The sequence below is a fragment of the Oppia nitens genome, unplaced genomic scaffold (assembly GCF_028296485.1).
Source record: "Oppia nitens isolate AA-2021 unplaced genomic scaffold, nextdenovo-longstitch-racon4-pilon3 scaffold2_pilon_pilon_pilon, whole genome shotgun sequence".
NCBI classification, from domain to species: Eukaryota; Metazoa; Arthropoda; class Arachnida; order Sarcoptiformes; family Oppiidae; genus Oppia; species Oppia nitens.
In genome coordinates, this window is record NW_026533210.1 from 5,941,877 (window position 1) to 5,962,369 (window position 20,493).

The 20,493-nt window shown below is 20.3% G+C and overlaps 3 protein-coding genes across 3 annotated transcripts; all 3 read left to right on the forward strand.

Annotated features, from left to right (window-relative positions):
- Positions 1–443: 443 nt before the first annotated feature.
- LOC128955884 (ecdysone oxidase-like) lies at positions 444–2,813 on the forward strand. The gene is made up of 3 exons (XM_054301563.1): positions 444–453; positions 960–1,064; positions 1,264–2,813. The coding sequence occupies exons 1-3, from the start codon at positions 444–446 to the stop codon at positions 2,811–2,813; spliced, it is 1,665 nt and encodes a 554-aa protein (XP_054157538.1).
- Positions 2,814–5,131: 2,318 nt separating this feature from the next.
- LOC128956156 (uncharacterized) lies at positions 5,132–14,266 on the forward strand. Its single transcript, XM_054301837.1, has 5 exons — positions 5,132–5,230; positions 6,221–6,364; positions 10,088–10,187; positions 12,195–12,412; positions 14,119–14,266. Exons 1-5 carry the CDS (start codon positions 5,158–5,160, stop codon positions 14,220–14,222), a joined length of 639 nt encoding a protein of 212 aa, XP_054157812.1. The 5' UTR covers positions 5,132–5,157; the 3' UTR covers positions 14,223–14,266.
- A 2,295-nt stretch (positions 14,267–16,561) lies between these two features.
- On the forward strand, positions 16,562–17,475 carry LOC128955885 (uncharacterized). The gene is made up of 4 exons (XM_054301564.1): positions 16,562–16,641; positions 16,772–16,894; positions 17,012–17,208; positions 17,290–17,475. Exons 1-4 carry the CDS (start codon positions 16,629–16,631, stop codon positions 17,473–17,475), a joined length of 519 nt encoding a protein of 172 aa, XP_054157539.1. The 5' UTR covers positions 16,562–16,628.
- Positions 17,476–20,493: the final 3,018 nt, after the last annotated feature.

The window sequence follows — 20,493 nt, forward strand, 5'->3', positions numbered from 1 at the left end:
AATTATTAAATTTTTAAAACTATCAGATTGTTATAAAAAAATATAAATTTAAACATTTTTTGTGTGTCTCTGCACTCGAGCGCCAATCGTATCGCTTGATTGTCACTTATAAATTGTGTCCACATTTCTACTATTAACTCGAAAAACAGAAAATTGTAAAAAATTATCATTAAATAAATTCTATGTATTTATAACTTATTCAGTTTAGACAATCATTTTAATTTCACTTTAAAATTAAAAAAAAATACTTAAATATTATCAAGAAAACACAAATTGTTAACTTTTTTAAAAAAAATATTTAAGAATGTTCATGTAGATTTTTGCAAACTATGATAATTTTTTTAAAAGTTTTATATATATATATCAAAGTTGATTTTAAATAATTATTATTTTACAAATACTGTAAAATAATTTATAATATTAATGTAATAATAATAAAATAAATGTTCCGAAGTTTTAACTCAATATTAATTTTAAAATTCTAAAATAATTACTATTTATTATATTATATATAAGCTATTTTCATTTACAAGTAAATTTGATATTAAAATATTATTGAAATAATTTTAAAATTAATTAATTCAATTTATTTTTAGAATTATGTTATATTAATATTATATATTTTTTACATTAACTATAAAATGACTTGCATTTAAATATCCACTTAAAATGTCCTTTAAATTTTATTTTATTTATCACTTATTACTGTAAAACTGATTATAACACTTTAAAGTGTATTTTTTTTATAAAACTGTGTAAAAATAAAAAATCTATATACATATATATCTAATTATTTTTAACCATTCATTTTTAAGACTTAACTAAAATTATGAATTATTTATTTAAATCGTTATTTCTATTGTTAACAATAATTATTAAAAATCAAAATAAACATAATAGCGTTGAAAATATTTTAAATCTGAATATTAAATATTATGATTATATTGTTGTCGGTTCAGGATCTTCGGGAACAACAGTGGCCGCCCGGTTGGCTGAAAATAGTAAAATAAGTGTATTATTGTTGGAAGCGGGAGGCAATCAAAACTTATACAATGATGTTCCCGGTATTTATTTAATTAATATTATAATCTTCTATTAAAATCATTTACTTAGAGCTATTATTTATAATAGCATACTATTTATTAGTACGGTATTTAATATCTATTACTAGCATTATAATAATACAATATTTAGRAGCTAAATATACTCAATATAACACAAATATTATAATAACATTTATATATTAATAAAACATTTATATAGCATTTGATTCAAAATTAACTGCAACCGACCAAAACTGGAACTATCCTATTGTTAGTCAAAATTATTCATATTTAGCTTATGTAGACAATCGGGTAAACATACAACAGGGACGTGTTTTTGGTGGATCGTCAGCTATTAACTCAATGAACTACTATCGCGAGTGTCCCGACTATTATCGTTTGTGGTCTGATATTACAGGTGTTAAAGACTGGAGTTTTGCTGATGTTTTGCCGTTTTTTCTTAAGACCGAAAATAATTTTGACAATGATTTAGTTATCAATGAACCGATGTATCACAGATCGGGCGGAAAATTACCCGTAACCACACCTATCATCGATACTATTCTTAAAAATTATATAATTGCTTCAAAACAATTGGGTTATAAGTGGACACATATGGATGGAAGGAATCCAATGGGAACCACATATATGCAGAAAACAATAGATAGTAATGGATATCGCGGATCAGTTGCCAAAATATTTCTCGAAAATCGTAGACAAAATAATCTCAAAGTTTTGGGTTATTCTTTGGTAACAAAAATCTTGTTTAATGACAAAAAACAGGCAATTGGTGTTGAGGTTTACAGAAAAACTAAAATATATCAAGTATTTGCTAAGAAAGAAGTTATTATAAGCGCTGGCGCTATAGGAAGTCCTAAATTATTGATGTTATCGGGTATCGGACCGTCAGATCATTTGAATAAACTGAATATTCCTGTAGTTTCTGATCTAAAAGTTGGTTATAATATGATTTATTCACCGATGATTGACACAAATACTATTAGTTTTGATATAATCAATCAATCGTTAGTTGAGAAACCACTCGAAACTTTGGAGAATATTTACAAATTTTTTGTCAACCATTCCGGGCCTTTAAGAAACAAAGTATCGGGTGTTACATGTTTTCCTGAAATGTCGTACAACAGTACATATCCACAACTATGTAATGGATGTGTATTACCCCGAACTAGTTATATAGACACTGATTTGGATGCATTGGTCGCACCTTACAAACATCCCGATCAATGGCGTCAATATTTTAGACCATATCTAAATCGGACCAGTTTTTCACTTTATGCAGTAATAAAACGCGCCAAAAGTGTAGGCCGTATACAACTTGCATCTACTAATCCTCTTGATGATCCTATTATTGATCTATGTCAATTTTGTAATAAAAATGACATAGATGATCTTGTAAAAACAATCAAATTAGCATTAAAAATTTATACAAGCACACATATGAAAAAGTATATTAAACCCTATAAATATCCCATTCCTGGTTGTACTCCCTGTCCTCACAATTACTTTTGCGATACATATCTCAAATGTATAATACAGGCAAATACCGATTGGGTATTACCAATGGGTGGGTGTCGTATAGGTGTATCTCCCAAATCCGATGCTGTTGTCGATGAAAACTTTAAAGTGTTTGGTGTTTCAAATTTACGAGTTATTAACTCCTGTATAATACCGGTTGCAACCGAACAGATAAATGCCATATCGGTTATGATTGGAGAATATGGAGCCCACAAAATCATTAATAACTTTTAAAATGTTTATATTAAAAATTTAAACTATTAATACATAATATATTATACAATTATAATTTTATTAAATAACTCGTGAGATAGTATTTGTATTTTTATTTTAGATATTATTATTGTTTTAATTAATTAATAATTCTGATACTTATTTTGATTTATGACATTATAAATGACTTAAAATTTTAAGTTAGTTATAAATAAAATTAATATTAAATTATCTTAATCTATTTTCAAAAAATTATTTATAAAGAAAATGTTTTTAAAAGTCAAAGTTTAAATATATTAAAAATTACAAATATATTTATAGTTATAACATACATATATATTAGAATAATTAATTTATATATATTTATTTTTAGTACTTATAAAATAAAATATAAATTGTATATTTTTGTAAGTTATTAAATTAAAAGAACAATCACATTTTTTAAAATATTAAATTATCAATACACAATTTTAAATAATATATTTTTAAATAATCAATTGTAAATGAAAATACTAATAATAATTTTTAAAAATATATTTTTTTGCATTTTTAACCTTATATATCAATATTATATAAAATTTAGCAATAAATGTATTGTAGATTACTATTATATTAATTCAATTAACTGTAATATTTAATATCGGTATAACTCTATGAGATTGCTTTTGGCTATAAATACAATCATACATTATATTTCTTTTTATATTTATATATCTGTCATTTTATAGTTAATGTTAGTAACATTTTTATGTAAAACATTTTCTGTAGAAATAATTATTTTTAGAAATATATTCATTTATAAATAATTAAAAAAACTAAATAAATATTTGTATGTCTTTAAATAATTAATATTATATTATTTTTTATATTAGATTTTTATGTATAAAATATTTAGATTCTAAAAGAAAATATCAATAATAATTTAATTTATTTGTATATGATTTTCGATTAATAGGTGAACACATGTAAATTAAAAATATTAATTTAAATAATATATTTTTTAATTTTATTAAATGTATTATTCACAATTATTTATTTTAAAAGTTAAAATTATATTAATATTGTTAATATTGTTAATATGCAATAAAAATAAATATTTAATTTTTTATATACATTAGATATCTATCAGAATTTTATGCGTGTAATAAAAGTGCAATTTTATGTATATATTTCAATATAATTATACTTTTTATACTAAATATATTATACTCTATTGAAGTGCTATTGCGTGCAAAAAATTTAATGATTTGCGCAATGGATATGAAACACCAATACACACACACTATAAGAATATTCTGTATATTTCATTCATTGCATATACTATTTCTATTGATATTACAGTATATATATATATATATATAATATACGGTATAAATACTAAAATCAATAATATCGTTGCCTTCCATACAATAAAATGTTTTACATTTAACTTAGTTGACTCTTATACTGTATATATCATATAAATATATATATATATAGTTATATATATATATATTTAGGTTCAATATACACATGCCCTCAACCAACACATAGACACAGACACTGTCACAACCAGTGAAAATCAAGTCAAGAGGTCTCCGGCATCACAACAACAACAAACTCTTGAGTATTAAACACGAAAACTCGCTTTTTTACTGTTGTTTTATTAGTGTACTGAATATATCAAAAAAAAAAAAAATAATACATTCAACTGTTTTGATGAAATACAATAATAAAATATTTGTGTGTCGACTGTATTAATAATAAACTTCGTATTTGTAATGCATTAATAAAATTTTTAGTATTCACTGTTATTTTCAAATGTGATATTTCTCTATAATAACACAAAAATATACAACAGTTTTTATAACATTTATATATTGTTTGGTGTTTATATGTATTAAAAGAAAAATCAAATTTACAATAATTTTATTTTGTATTCTTTCTATGTTTTTCTTATATATAAGATTGCAATCTATATGTTAAGCAATGTTCTTATAAATGTTATATGATTTAAGCTAAAATCGATTTGAAATATTGAGGAAATAACAAAAATCAATTACAAAACACATTTCTGTGTAATATATTTTTAATAATAATAATAATAATAAAATTTTCATTTAATCATAATTTTTTTATTATAACTTAATATATTTTTGTGGTCATAAATATTGCATTCTAAATAATACTATTATAATATTTAAATGTTACTAATATAATATAATTTTTATTATAGTTATTTAAATTTTCTATAAAAAAAATCTAATTCAAAGTTACGAAAAAATACTATAACAAAATGATTAAAACAAAAAAATCAATTTTTCAAATTATTAAACAAAATATTTGGTCCATTTTGTTGACAACATTGTGGTCGACCATCAAACCGATGAAATGCGATGAAGAGATTGTCAAATCAAACGAAACATTGGAAAACAAGTTGTTTAAGACACCGAAAACAGGTCAGTCATAAAAAACAATACGACATATAGTCGGACATCCACTCAAATGTAATATTTTTTTTAATTGCAAACTATATTTGAAAATTTATTGAACATTCCTCTGCATTGTATTTTAAATGCAAGAATTATAATAATATAGTAACACTTGAGAAAAAATTGAAATAATAATTTAGAGTACAGTATATATACAGTTTAAAACTCGGCACTGGTATGTCGCATTACTGTCACATTTTTTTCGGGCAATACACTTACAATAATGGGAAATGCATTTAGTATCGATTTTTTATCCATTAAGAGTAATAGTAGTAGTGGTTGTAGTTTTGCCGTCAAATTTTCTGTTGACTCAGGAATTCATAAAAATATATAAATTTATATATATATATATATATATATATATAATATCAATGATGATATTTATAGTAAATGAGACATAAAATTGACAGAAACTTATATATAATTTTTATATATGACAATTGTCACGTTTTTTATAGACTAATATAAATTTTATTGTTAAAAGTGTAGACATATAATGTATATATATAATAATAATAATAATCAGACTTGAGTTTTTATAATAGGTTTTAATATTTCTATATTTGAATAAATTATATTTAATGATAATACTGTACAGTATTAGAAATTTGTTTTTCAATAATAAAAATATTAATGCATAATAATATAATCACAATAATAATAATTATAACAGAATATTATTGCAATATTACAATAATACAATATTTGCATAAATCTATAATATATGATATATAGATACATTAAATTACATCATATTGTTTTTCGTTTTATATAATTATGTAATATAAAATAATACTAAAATGTTAAATTACAAAAAAAATTTGTATAACATTTATAATGTTTAAACATATAAAATTAATAAACAAATCAATTGTTTTGCATTAAATTAATATTGTAGAACTAAATTGATATTTTTAAATAAAAAATAATAACAATTTTTTTAAATAATATTTTTAGATAAGATTTTTGGTGAGGACTGTGTCTTACCGTTAGAGTGCACACGAGCTCTGCATTTGACGTGCATTTCAAGGCGTTGTTTTTGCGATGATGGCTATCATAAAGGCTTTAATGATACCTGTATTTTAATACCAGCTAATAATAGTATGTATATTACTGTAAATGTTTTATAATATTTTATATATAAATTAATTATAATATATAATAAAATATGAATAATGACCAATAAATAGCGTAAAGTACACTATGTGTTTGTGTGTGTGTGTGTGTGTGTGTGTCAGTGATTGTGTCAATAGTATTATATTATATAAATTTTTCACTTGAAATGTTATGTAAATTCAATTTTATTATCACCAAAACTAACCAAATTTCAATGAAATTGAAAACCTGTAAGTACTGAAAATTTGTGACAAATAAAAAAAAAGTAAATTTCATTTCTCCAATCAATGGCTACTTAACAAAGCGTTAAAATAAAACTTACACAAAAACACACATAAAACTAAGTTTATGTTAAACCAACTGTAAATTAAATGAAAAACAAAATAGTAATTGTCTATTAAGATTAGCAGATACTTGAATAAATATTTTTTTGAAGATAGAAAGTTAGAAAAATAGTATTACAAAAAAATATTATAACAAATTAATTTATTATATTTATACGATTTGTCAAATTTATGTTGTTATACATGTAGTTATTATATTAATAAATTGATTTTTTCTAACAATTTGCGCTATGATTACTTAATATAAAATCAATATATATATATTTATTATAAATTTTGTATAATATAAATTATATAACACTTGAATTATTTTTGCTACTTATAATTTTATGTAATATTCTTTAAATATATATATATATATATATAATTTGATAATTTATTACAATTGTTTAATTAAAATATAATATATAATACCTAAGCCTGATATTTATATTAGAAAAAATAATTGAATATTGTAAATTTTTATTAAATTTTATAATTTTGAGATGGTAACAGTTACATTTTTTTATCACTTTAAATTAAATTAAATAATAATTTATATGTTAAAATTGCATTTTTATTAAATAGTTTTAGTTATTTTTTATTTTAAGTTATAAAAAATTTATTATGAAAATATTTACCAGTAAATTACAAATTAGATTTTGTTAAAATATCACATTACATTGGTACATTAGATAATCATATTTATTCATACAATAAAAATAGCCTTAAAAAATCAAACAATCATTTTTGTAATTTTATAAACAGAAAATTCTAGAAATCATTAATTTTAATTTTAATGATCTATTTTATAAAACAGTTTAACGCACAGTTAGGTTGGGCACAGGGATATGAAACATGGATTTGAATAACGGTAGTGAATAGTATCAAAGTTGTGACACAAAAGCAAATTGACTGACACACGCATATAATTAATTTATAATTACTTTAGGATTAATTTGCTTTTATCAGACAAAACTTTTTCTTTGTAGATATAACTTACCATTATTTTCAAATATCAAACATACCAGTGCTGGCCAACCTAATTATGTAATGATAAATATTAGGTTATTTATATATGATATTAATTTATCTCAAAATTACTAGGTTTCAAATAATAATAATAACAAAATTAATCAGTGTGTATTTTCTATCACAATTAAAAACTATAATTAACTCGTCCAATGGGGATATTGTCAGTTAGTTTTATTTGTTAATAATAAAATACATTTACTGACAGTAGCTATACTGTAGTTTTTCTCAATTAACCAATAATAACAATAATAAATATACAATTGTAATGAATAGTTAGTTCATCTGTAAAATACATTTATTATAGTATATATATATTAGACAAAAAATAAAAACTAAAATAAATGGTTGGCTTAAATAACATGATGTGATCAATCATTTCAAGTATTACATCACATTTTGTTTGTATCAATTCATTTAATATTTTATTGTCAAACAATATTAGTGGCACAAAAAAATTACAAACTAACAGTACTATGTTTATAGGTTCAATTGTATTGTTCAATATTATCTTTTAGGCCAATACTGTAATCCATTTATTAAAAATATTTTATTTTTTAAAAAAAGTTGATTAATTGTTAGTTTTAAAAATATTAACAAAAAATATATAATATTTATACATCATTGAATTAAGCTTATAAAATTTAATTAAAACTATTTATTAGTTTTATTATATATAACAATAATATTGGGTATTATTAATAAATATTTATAGTTCTCAAATTTATATACAATCCAATATAACATTTGATTATTTTATCTAATAGTAGTCTACTAATAGCTAAGAAAAAACTTAATTAATTAATTAATTAATTTACTTAGAAATAGTATCATTTCATTTAGTATACAATTTGGAAATTTTCTTAATAAAGAATATTCCTTAAATCTTTAATATATCTTACTATTTATAAATTTTTTAACAGAAACTAATGTATAAACAAATAACAAAAAATACTAAATTATATGTAACTTTATTTAATTAATTTTTAATTATATAATATAAATGTCAAAGCATTAGATAAAGTTATATATTATATTTATCACAATTGTTAGAAATGACCTAAAATTATTGTGTCGTATCCAATGTTTATTATTATAATTATTTTATGAGATATTCAAATATATTTGCGGAAAATAAATAATTTTTATAATTTTCATTACAATAATATGTTTTTACTGAGTATATTTTGATCAATATATTTATCAACTCAATTGCAATTATATGTTATTATTTACAACAATATAAAATAGTCAAAAATAATTTTAAATTTTCGTTTGTTTGTTATTAGACTTAAATATAACAATGATTATTATATATGCTTCAAATTTTGTCACATTTTTTAATGTACAATAATTTATACAGTAAAATTATATAAACTAGACATTTTGATTTTTTAAAATTAAAATTTATAGTAATGCTCAATTTTTATTTATATAAAAAATTATATTGTATTAATATATATTCTAATTTAAACAGATAAATATTAATTCAAATTTGCATTTAATATAAAGTTTAATTGTTTTGTTATAATAAAATAAAATTATATTCAGATTATTTTTAATAACATTTATTGTAAAATACAAATAATTATATTTTATTTATTTAATTAAAAGTTTATGTTTTTTTTTAAATATTTAGATTTATATATTACTGTTTTGTACATAACATTAGAGCTAAAAGATTATTATTAATTAAATTATTTCGAAATAAAGTTAATATTGATTTTTATGTGAAAGCATTTGTTTTATATTCCCATTTGTTCACACATTTAACATTTATGACAAATATATATCCCATTTATTGTGTAATAAAATTATCGCTGAAAATGTCATCATTTAATATATTTTTCTCATTAATATTATTATTATTACAAAAGTTAGTAAATGTAAAATGTCATATTTACACATAAACTAATGGCATTAACCATTATAATTAGATGTTATATTTTTCATGAATGGTCATTTATGTATACGGATTTTAATGTTTAAATTGTTATATTTGTCTATTTTATAATGGTTTTAATGGTTAATATTCACAACATTTTTCCTTAACATAATCAATGCAACATTAATTAGTACTGTATATATRTATACCTAATATAATACTGTTTAAAATAAAATACAATTTAATACTGTTTTTACTATTATAATGTAATTTCTATTTGCAATATTATATTTACGGTAATATGTGAATACATAGGCACAAACATAGTATAATACTTTACTATTATTTATTGGTCATATAATATATATATATATATATTTATATAATAAACTAATTTATTGTTGTGTAATCGATGACAGTATTGCTATTTCTAACTATTTATCTTTCATTAAATGCATTCATATATAGGTTTGTCTGAACTAATCAATAATACACCGATGATTCCCATACTCGCTGTTTTAGGCATAATGTTTGTGGGCATCTGTGTTGTACTTAATCTATTTAGTCGGTAAGTATTCATATTATTAAAACAGTATATAAATTATATACTTTACAAATACAAGTTTGTTTATTAATCATAAATTATGTTTACATAATATACATTGCTTAGTTAAATATCATGCACGACAACCATATAAATTTACATTATATTATTGACAATTTTTCGCAAATAATATGATTATACTAATAGCTAATACTAATAATAACAATAACTACATTTGCAGTAATAAACTAATGTAAATATAAAAAATATTATTGTATTACTTTAAATAATTTAATTTCTATAATATTATCCTAATTTAATTGTGACTTTGTTATAATTTTATAGATATAAATATAATTTATATAATTATTTATATAATTGATTCTAGTAGTAGTAGTAATATAAATATTATACTTAAATAATATTTATATATATTATTATTAATTCATCATTAACATGAAAACATAAAAAATAATTTAAATAATATATTATAATAATCTGATTATCAATTTAAATATAAAAATAACGTCAATTAACATTGATTTTAGAAATAAAATTATTACAGTTTTTATTGACAAATTAATTAAATTTATTGATTAATTAAAAAAACTATAATATGATAAATGCATGCAATTTATTTTATAATTAAATCAAATCTATTGATAAATTATAAAAAAGACTATTTAATTAAATATTTAATTACTATATATTTATTATATAACCTTTTGCGATAATATCTATTGATTTATACAATAATTACAATTCAAAAGCTTTAATTAAATGTTACAATTGCGTCAATAACTGTAAATGTGTAATAATGTCAAAACGTTACGTTCAAAATTTTATACATTTTATACATTATAATGTATTAAATTACCGTATATGTTAAACATTGAATTAGTTTTCATTAATTAAATGTCTAAAATTATATTAAGTTAACGTCAATATATTATATGACAAAACTAAAGAAGTTTGTTATTATAGCAAATATATATTTATAAATTAATTTTACTGTTTAATTAAATTACATAATCATTTAATAATCATTTTATTTAATTGTAAATTTGTTTATTAGTTGTTGCCTTAAGAAACGAATATATAAAATCCTAAAATATTTACTTATTTAACAAATAATATAGAGGTTAGAGTCAAAAGATTTTAACCTTAAATAGACGGCAGATATTTGAAAAACAATAAATATATAGAAAGTACAATATTAGCTATTATTGGCAAAAAAATGTTGAATCTTAATAAAATAGTAAATTAAATTATTGTTTATTTTTAGTAAAATATTTCCATTTTTAAGTTATTCTGAATAAAACTTATTTAATATTTTCAAATTTAAATGATTTATAATATAAATTTTATATCATAGATAGATTTAATATTACATTTATTTATTATAGGAATTTAGACATATCCTAAAGTTTTATCGATAAAATATTGCATAATATTTTTTGAGTGTATTGTATTAAGTTTGTTTTGTTGATTCAATTTTCAAGTTTACTATAAACTATGGTTATTGAATGTTAAGTATAAATATATATTTTGAATTTAAAGGCATTGTGACATTTTTTGCTAAAAAATAAATAAATTGACATGTTTTTTGGGAATATTTTTTTCAAAATTTACCAATATTATTAGATAAATAAAGTTTTATATTGACTATTTAAAAAAATAAATATAAATAAAAATCTATATTTTCAATACAGTATTGAATTGATTATTAATATACTGTAATTTAGCGTATATTAAACTACTTTACTAAACAAATAAAGTTATTTATTTGAATAAAAACTAAGATAATAAAAAATAAATTCAATATTATAAATTTAAAAAAAATAAATTTGAATAATTTTATAAATATATTATATGTTTTTAAAATATAATTTATACTAAATATTTAATATTATATATTTATTTTACTAGAAATTAATTTTGATTATATTTAATTATTTTTTTTTTGATAAACAACTTTAATAAATATTATTATTATATCTAACATTTTATTACAAAAAACATGTATTTCAGGGCCCGTTTCCGTAAAAGCCGATCCATTTTTGTAAACCCACAGCACTTGAGTCAGGCCAAAGCACAGGAGCGCAGGGCCTCACAGTTATCSCAAATGTCGGCACATAATAACAATGGGTGCGTCCGGTCGCCAATAAAGTCATACTATTCTCCTCGTAATAGTTTAGCCGGTGTTTCGCCCACTCATTCCTATGACGGCAAACTTTATTATGGAAATCGTATGTAAAATAATTTKATAATTTTTTTATTAAATTTAAATCYATTTAAAAGTAAACATTTTATGTRTGTGTGTGTGTGTGTGTGTGTGTGTGTGTGTGTGTGTGTGTGTGTGTGTGTGTGTGTGATATTGAAAACATAAATTTAATATACTGTAAATGTTACATAATAGAAAAATTTATTTGCATACTAAACGAAAAAAATATTTGCAAACCTAATTTAATTTAAACAWTATAATAAAAAWTTTTAATAATATTAAAATATTTTTGTTTTTATTTTTTTTAACAATTGTTTTATAAAAATAATTTAGATAAATACATTATTTTTGATAGTTTGATTAAAAAACTATGTTGACTGAAAAATAAATGTTACATTCATTTTATAAAAATTAATGATAGATATTTTTAATAATAATAAAATCTTATATAATAAAAGACAATAATAAATCTTAAAAATTATATAAATATTGAAATATTGTTTGAACAATATTTTATTTTATTTATATAGCTATATATATAGCATGTGATCATTGACCCCAAGATTGGGTGCGGTATTTACAAAGTAGAGTAATATTAATGTCCAGGTGCTCTTATATATATAAATATAAAATATTAGATAATAATTAATGACACACAATTTTATTAGACAATGGATATTACATTAATATTGACTATGATTTTAAAAAATAAAACAATAATTTATTTACAAATATTAATATATCTAACTTTTAAAAAGCTTGATTTAATGCTAAAATAATAAATAGAAAAAAAGTTGAAGTTGAAAATGTGTAATAAAATATATAACTTATTAGCCTTTTTTTATATACAATATATGATAACTCCTACACATTTCTGTATAGTTTTATACACAAATATGCAGACACAGACAAAATGATAAAAAAATCAATATATTATTTATTGACTATATATTATACAAAAGTCAAGATTTAAGGATCCATTCAATAATCAATAGGTTTTTTGAGGTTTTTTTTTATTCTATGAAACAAAAACAGTATTTTTGTTGTTTATATTTAGACAACAAAAAAAGGATTTACTTTATAGAAAATTTCTGAATAAATTGTAGTTTCGATTTTTGTGTTACAAATATTTTTTGTTATTTCGTTATTTATATTGTAATTTATTTTTCTGTCTAATAATAGTTGTTACAGATTTGTCTAATTTTTTGTTTTGTTATTATACTATCCTATTATACAATATCATAGAATGTAAAATAAATATTAAATGGGATGAACACTCATTTTTCTTATTAAAACTTACAATATTTGTATTTTCTAACAATAAGTAAACCTAGTTTTCGGATAACAAATTATTTAACAAAAATAAAAAACATTTTTTATCAAAAGATTTTTTTTGTTTACATTATCTATAAGAGTTAACCTCATAAGTTATAACTCATATATCAATTGGTCAATATTTAATTAAAACTACTGTATATTTTTGTGCAAATATTTTGATAAATAAAACTTTAATATACAGTATATACTGTAGTACTAACAAACTGTGAGTATACTATAAAATTCAAGTAAGTTATAAGTAAAATGTAAGGATAGGCTAAATGTTAGTATTGCTTTGAAAATATATACTGTATTATTGTGTGTATAGTATTGTTTTTTATTGTTATAAAATAATTAAATAATTACATTTTTAGTCAACAGGATACTAATCGGTTTTTTTATAATTAATTACAGATATACTTGAGAGGACCGGTAGTCCATCAAACAGATCCCGTTCCAACTCGACTGCATCGCTGCAAATTCATTTGAATACTATAAGACCCGAACATTTGACATAAATATGAATAGTTTTATTAATATATTGGATAATATTATAGTACTATAGTAATAGCTAACATTAAATCAACAAAAATTCATTATTATAATTATTATTATGTTATCACCAACAGAGACAGAGAGAGAGAGAGAGAGAGAGAGAGAGAGAGAGAGAGAGAGAGAGAGAGAGAGAGAGAGAGAAGAGAGAGAGAGAGAGAGAGAGAGAGATCATCTACAACTAAAACAATCATAATTATTATAATTTATAAACATCAAAAACAATTATCATCACTCTATAAAAGACATTTATAGAGATAAAAACATATAAATAGACAAATATATATGTATATAAAGTATTAAAAATATAAATGATATCTCATTAATTAAATTACTTTATATTTACAGATTTAAATATTAATTAAAGTTGTTACATATATATATATATATAAAGTTTAATCATGTCTAAAAAAAATAATAATATACTGATAACAATTTATTGTTTAAGTTTCATTATATAATTTTTATTCATAATATTTAAATTTATGATTGTCTATATAATGGAAAAAATTAAATGATTTAATTTATAAAATATAGTTTAAATAAAACTATAACTTTATAATAACTAGTTATAAAAACATAAGTTTATACAGTATTTCCAATTACCTAGCAACTATAGTATTTACATATAAATTTTCATAAAAAATAAGTTATATGGAAAAATCGACATCAATTTTATTGATTTTACAGTAGTACTGAAAATGTTTTGAAAGTATTAATAATATTATCGTATAATAAGCATTTCAGAACTGGTGTTGTAATATAGTATATAATAATAAAAAAAAGTTTGAATAGTTTAACAATGATTTACATAAATCTAAATTTTTAGTAAAAGTGGACTAAAGTGTGTTCAAGAGAGAGAGAGAGAGAAGAGAGAGAGAGAGAGAGAGAGAGAGAGAGAGAGAGAGAGAGAGAGAGAGAGAGAGAGAGAGAGAGAGAGAGAGAGAGAGAGAGTGCAATCATATTATCTTAATACCTAATGGACAGTGGTTTCCCTTAAGTTCAATAACAAAGTACAGTAATTGATATGCAGTACATTACTGTCCACTCAAAAAGCTAATGTAGTGCTAGACTAATGGTGCAAAGATCTTGGTCATCAATTTTAATAGACGGCATACATTTTATTTGACATTTTGCTTTAGTAGTAAAGTATTGCATACAGTATTAATATTATACATTATATTAAATATATACCCGGTATATAATTTTTTTTAAAAAACTTGGTATAAGTTATAACATTATTTTTTATTAAGATTAAAGCAAATTATTTTACATTAGTGTAGTACACATACAAATAATAATAAATATAATTAAATAAAACATGTATAAACAGTAAACATAAATTTATATTATAATTTATAAAGAATTATTTGAATGTAAACATTTATAAAATAATTAAATATGCATTGATTGCAACTATTATATATAAATTTATATTGTAGTTATTAATATACAATAATGTTGCAATGCCAAAGTCTAAATTATTTTAATTTGTTTAAAAATTAATATAAAAAATTAATAATTATTAAAATACTAAATACAAGACGTTATTTTGTAATTATTTACTAATTGAAAATAAACTTAATTAAAAACATAATATTTAATGTTAAATTTTTATGAATATTTTATATATAACTTATATATTAAAATTTGTAATTATTATTTTAACAAACATACTAATAAAAATTGTTAATAAATTTATTTAAAATAAAATAAATATCACTATATAAAAATATTATTAGATTCAAATTACAATAAATCTATCAAAGTTATAAAATTATTTATTTAAATGTACTATTATAATAATTAAAATATTAATAATAAAAAAAATAAATATTTTCTAAAAGATATCATTACATCACTATTAATTACAATCATTATTTTATAAAGTTAAATTACAGTATAAACTCTATACTTATTAAAATACAAAAATTTTGCAAAATAAATTATAGATGATGATCTATATTTGAAAAATTAATATTATGATTAATATTATGATTAGATTAAAATGATATCAAACATATGATAAGAAAATATATTTAAAATATAGACTTAAAGGATTATAATTGGTTTCTAATCAAACTATGCATTTTTAATACATTTAACTTTAAAGTCCAATTTTGAAACTTTATTATTTTTACGACTGTATGATATATTAATTTATGTTTCTTAGTCAATAATTCACATGTAATCTATATTTATTTATTTTAAAAAAATAATAACCATGTGATGTTTATATTAATATAAAAATTTTAATTTTTGAAAAACATTTAACACAAATTATTTAAAAAATGATTTTAGTTGTAAACAGTTTTCTAATAATAATTGCATTGTTTTTTATAAATTGTATAAACTGTGGCACTTTGGACACTATGGTTGACGTCAGTAAGTGTTTTAAATATTTATAACATGAAATATAGTGTAATAATAATACTTTTACTTTATTAAAATTTAAATTATTAAATAAATAATTTTTTTTTTTGATAAAATTTTGTTATTGTAATCACTATTACAGAGCAAAACAATGCCATCAAAGAGATCCGTGTATTATATCAATTGTCACACAAGGAAAACATACCACAAGTATATTCACTAATAAGAGGACAACCAATATATGCGGAAATTGATTTTATACCAAGTATTTAGCACTTAATAAGTTTTTTTTATAAAAAAAATTGTTATTGATTTTCAATAAAAATTTAATTAAAGCAAATTTTTGTGTAAACAAATAAATAATACTGTAATTACAATATAGGATACATACCGGACAACACAGATTATATAGCCGTAACAGTTATAATACCGGAGTTTGATTGTTATGGCCGGCAATATATACTTGGATTTCATCGGGAAAAGTGGCAAATGCCCAGTTGTCGGCTCTGTACTAATACAGACCAAAAGTATACATTACCAGTAGTACTGTATTTAGGACCTGACAGCGGATGCTATAATGTAAAGTTTTTTTTTAATGTTTATCAGTATATTTTTAGCATAAATTATAGTATTTAGTAATATAAAATATATTATACTTAGGGTCGTATACCTACCTATTGGAAAGTAGAGGCCATACCAACCAATCGACCGCTCGACGACCGAACCGATCTTGTAATAGGTTTGGCCTACGATAAGGACAAACAGTTTAGGATCTGTTCGTCACAGGAATCGGAAGATTGTGTTAATTCAATAAATTTATTTATTAAACCAAACTCTGCCAATTGAAATGTTATTTTTTATATAAAATAATTATTTCAATAATTTTTAACAATTAAAATGTCAAACATTTTATCAATAATTTTTAAATATCAAATAATTTATTGTAATTTACTTTAAATGTCCATTTTATTTATTTAAATCATAAACCCATTAATACATCTATAATATCATATATTTATTATAACTTAATTTATAAATACAGTCTTTAAAATATTTAATTATAAGTGAAATAATTGTAAAAAATATTAATTATAATCTATAACTAAACTACTTTATAAGTAGTTTTAATAATAAATATTTTAGAAGTAGTGCTTTATTTGTATAAGCTAATTAACATTTATAAATTATTAATAAGTATATCATATAATTGGTTATTAAAAAAATTTAATAATTTTTTTACCAATTGTTATATATATATATTCAAATAGACTTTCAAACATTGACATACATATTGATAGTTATTGAATTATTTTTTCCGATTACATAACTATTATTAACAAAGTATTAAGTAACTAAATTTACTAAAATAAATTAGACCTAGTAGCTTTTTTAAAAAAATAATGGAAATTATTATTTATGTTTTATAACAGTTAGTTAATACAAAAATTAATTAATAAAAATATATATATATTATATGAAAAATATAACCAAAAATATCTTTCCTCTAAACAAAATATTACCCAAATCTACTAAATAATTAAATTAGTATTTTCAATTTTGTAAAGTTTTGATTTATTAATTAATTAAAATAGTGTATAAATATTTTTAACTTTATAATTTTAATTTATAGATGGCATGCCATGCATGTACAATTAAATAAACTAGTGATGTATAAATAAAAAAAAGTTACAAAATTTATTTTTTTAAAATTCAATTATTTATTAAATACTTTCTATAGTGATCATTAATATTTACGACTTTTATAATGTATTAAATTGACAATAATAAATAATTAATTAGTTTGATTATTATTGTTTTTATTTACAAAAAAAGTAACAAATTTTGTATACAATATAGTATTATAATACTAAAATACTAAATATATTAACAATTCACTATATTAATTATAAATAATTTTTTAAAGTGGTTTAAATAAAAAATTGAAATATTTATATCTAGTCTACTGTACCGTATGTTATCCTATTATATTATTTAGTAAATTATGTAGACACAAACAAATAAAGCAAACAAACAATTTTTACTTAAACTAAACCATTCCCTTAACCAATATGTAAATAATTTATTTATAAACCAATTGTATTTTTATTGAATAAAAATTATTAGTTATTTTTATATTGGATAAGCAATACTGTAAAATAAAATTCAGAAATTTATAAAAGAAAATTCAAAATAAAAAATTATATCCTAAAATTTATGTTATAAATAAAATTATCTTTTGTATTACAGTATATATATATACTGTATATATATTGTATAACTGAGTGATTAGTTTTTAATTATTTAGAGTTAAATAACAAAAATGTAATTATATTTTTTTCACTAAAAATTTTTTGTTATTGAATTAATTTGACGAAATAATAACTTCGTGTTTGTCTTTACAATAAACCGATTGATTATTATTAAGGATTTGTATTTGTTTTAGTCTGTCGTACGCCAAACCCATAATCATATCTGTCTGGTCGTTGTCCTGTGGTTTCAATGGCAGCGCTTCGACCTTCCAGACAGTGGGTACCCGACCCTAATAATGGTGATGACGGACATTATAAATTCAATAACTAATAATCCAGTAATTTACGATTTTATAAAAAAAACCTCTACCTCTGCGCACCAACTATCATCTGGAAGATACAGTGTAACTGGTAATGTATACGACTGGTTAGTATTGGTGCACATTCGACATACGGGTATATTAAACACCTCCTGATGCCATCCAATATACCACTGGCGGCCGCGTATGTGCTCCGGTAGGGTTACGGCAATTGTTATATAATGAGTTAATTGTGGAATATATTCTATATAATTGAAAATATTATTTTTAATTAACTAATTGATAATAGGCTTAACGTAAAATACAGTATATAAAAAGTACAGTTCAATCAAATAATTACAGATAACAATCTAATAATAAAATAATAATTAGTTATTAAAATTTAATTTTTTAATTAATTCAATTATATAATAATTAAGTAACATATGTAAAAATTCTATATAATAACTTATATACAGTATTTACAACAACTAAAAACAAAATATAATAATTGAAACAATAGAGTACTGGGTATAACATCCACTTCAGCAAACATTGGTAGACCACGAGTTAAGGGATAGACTGTTTGCACCTGTGGTTTGACATTGTTTTGTCGTTCATAATATAATATTCTTATTTCTCGAATACCATTATTTCCTTCTAAAATATAAAATAAAAAACATATTTAATTAAGTTTTAGGATTTTTATTTTATTTTGTTGTTATTGTTGTATTTATTATGATAATCATTTAGTAGAAAACTAGATATATATATGATATATATTTTTTTTAATTAAGCATTTTTATACCATTTACTATTTGAGTAATATTAATTAATAAATAATTGCAACAAAATAATTATGATTATTAACTGGAAACTTACTCACGTCAATAAGATTATTTAATGTACCAGATATTACAAATTTAACCAAATTATTTAATAAATGTATTAATAATAATCGCCATATAATATGATTATGAATGGATAATAACATTTTCTATAAATAATACACATTTCTTATATATATATCTATCGATAAATTTATATTATTATTATATATAACTATATCATTATGCTGTATAAATACACACAGTTTTAGATATTATTAAAAACACGACTCACGTTAAAAAACAACAGAAAATATTAATTACTAAACAACAGAAAATTAATATATATATTGGTTTTAATATTTATTATAAATTTATTTATATGGGTTAATTTTTCATGAGAAACATATGATAGTAATAATATTATTACTCAAAAAATATATTGTTAACATCAATAACAATATTGTTAATGAAGTAATATTTTTTATA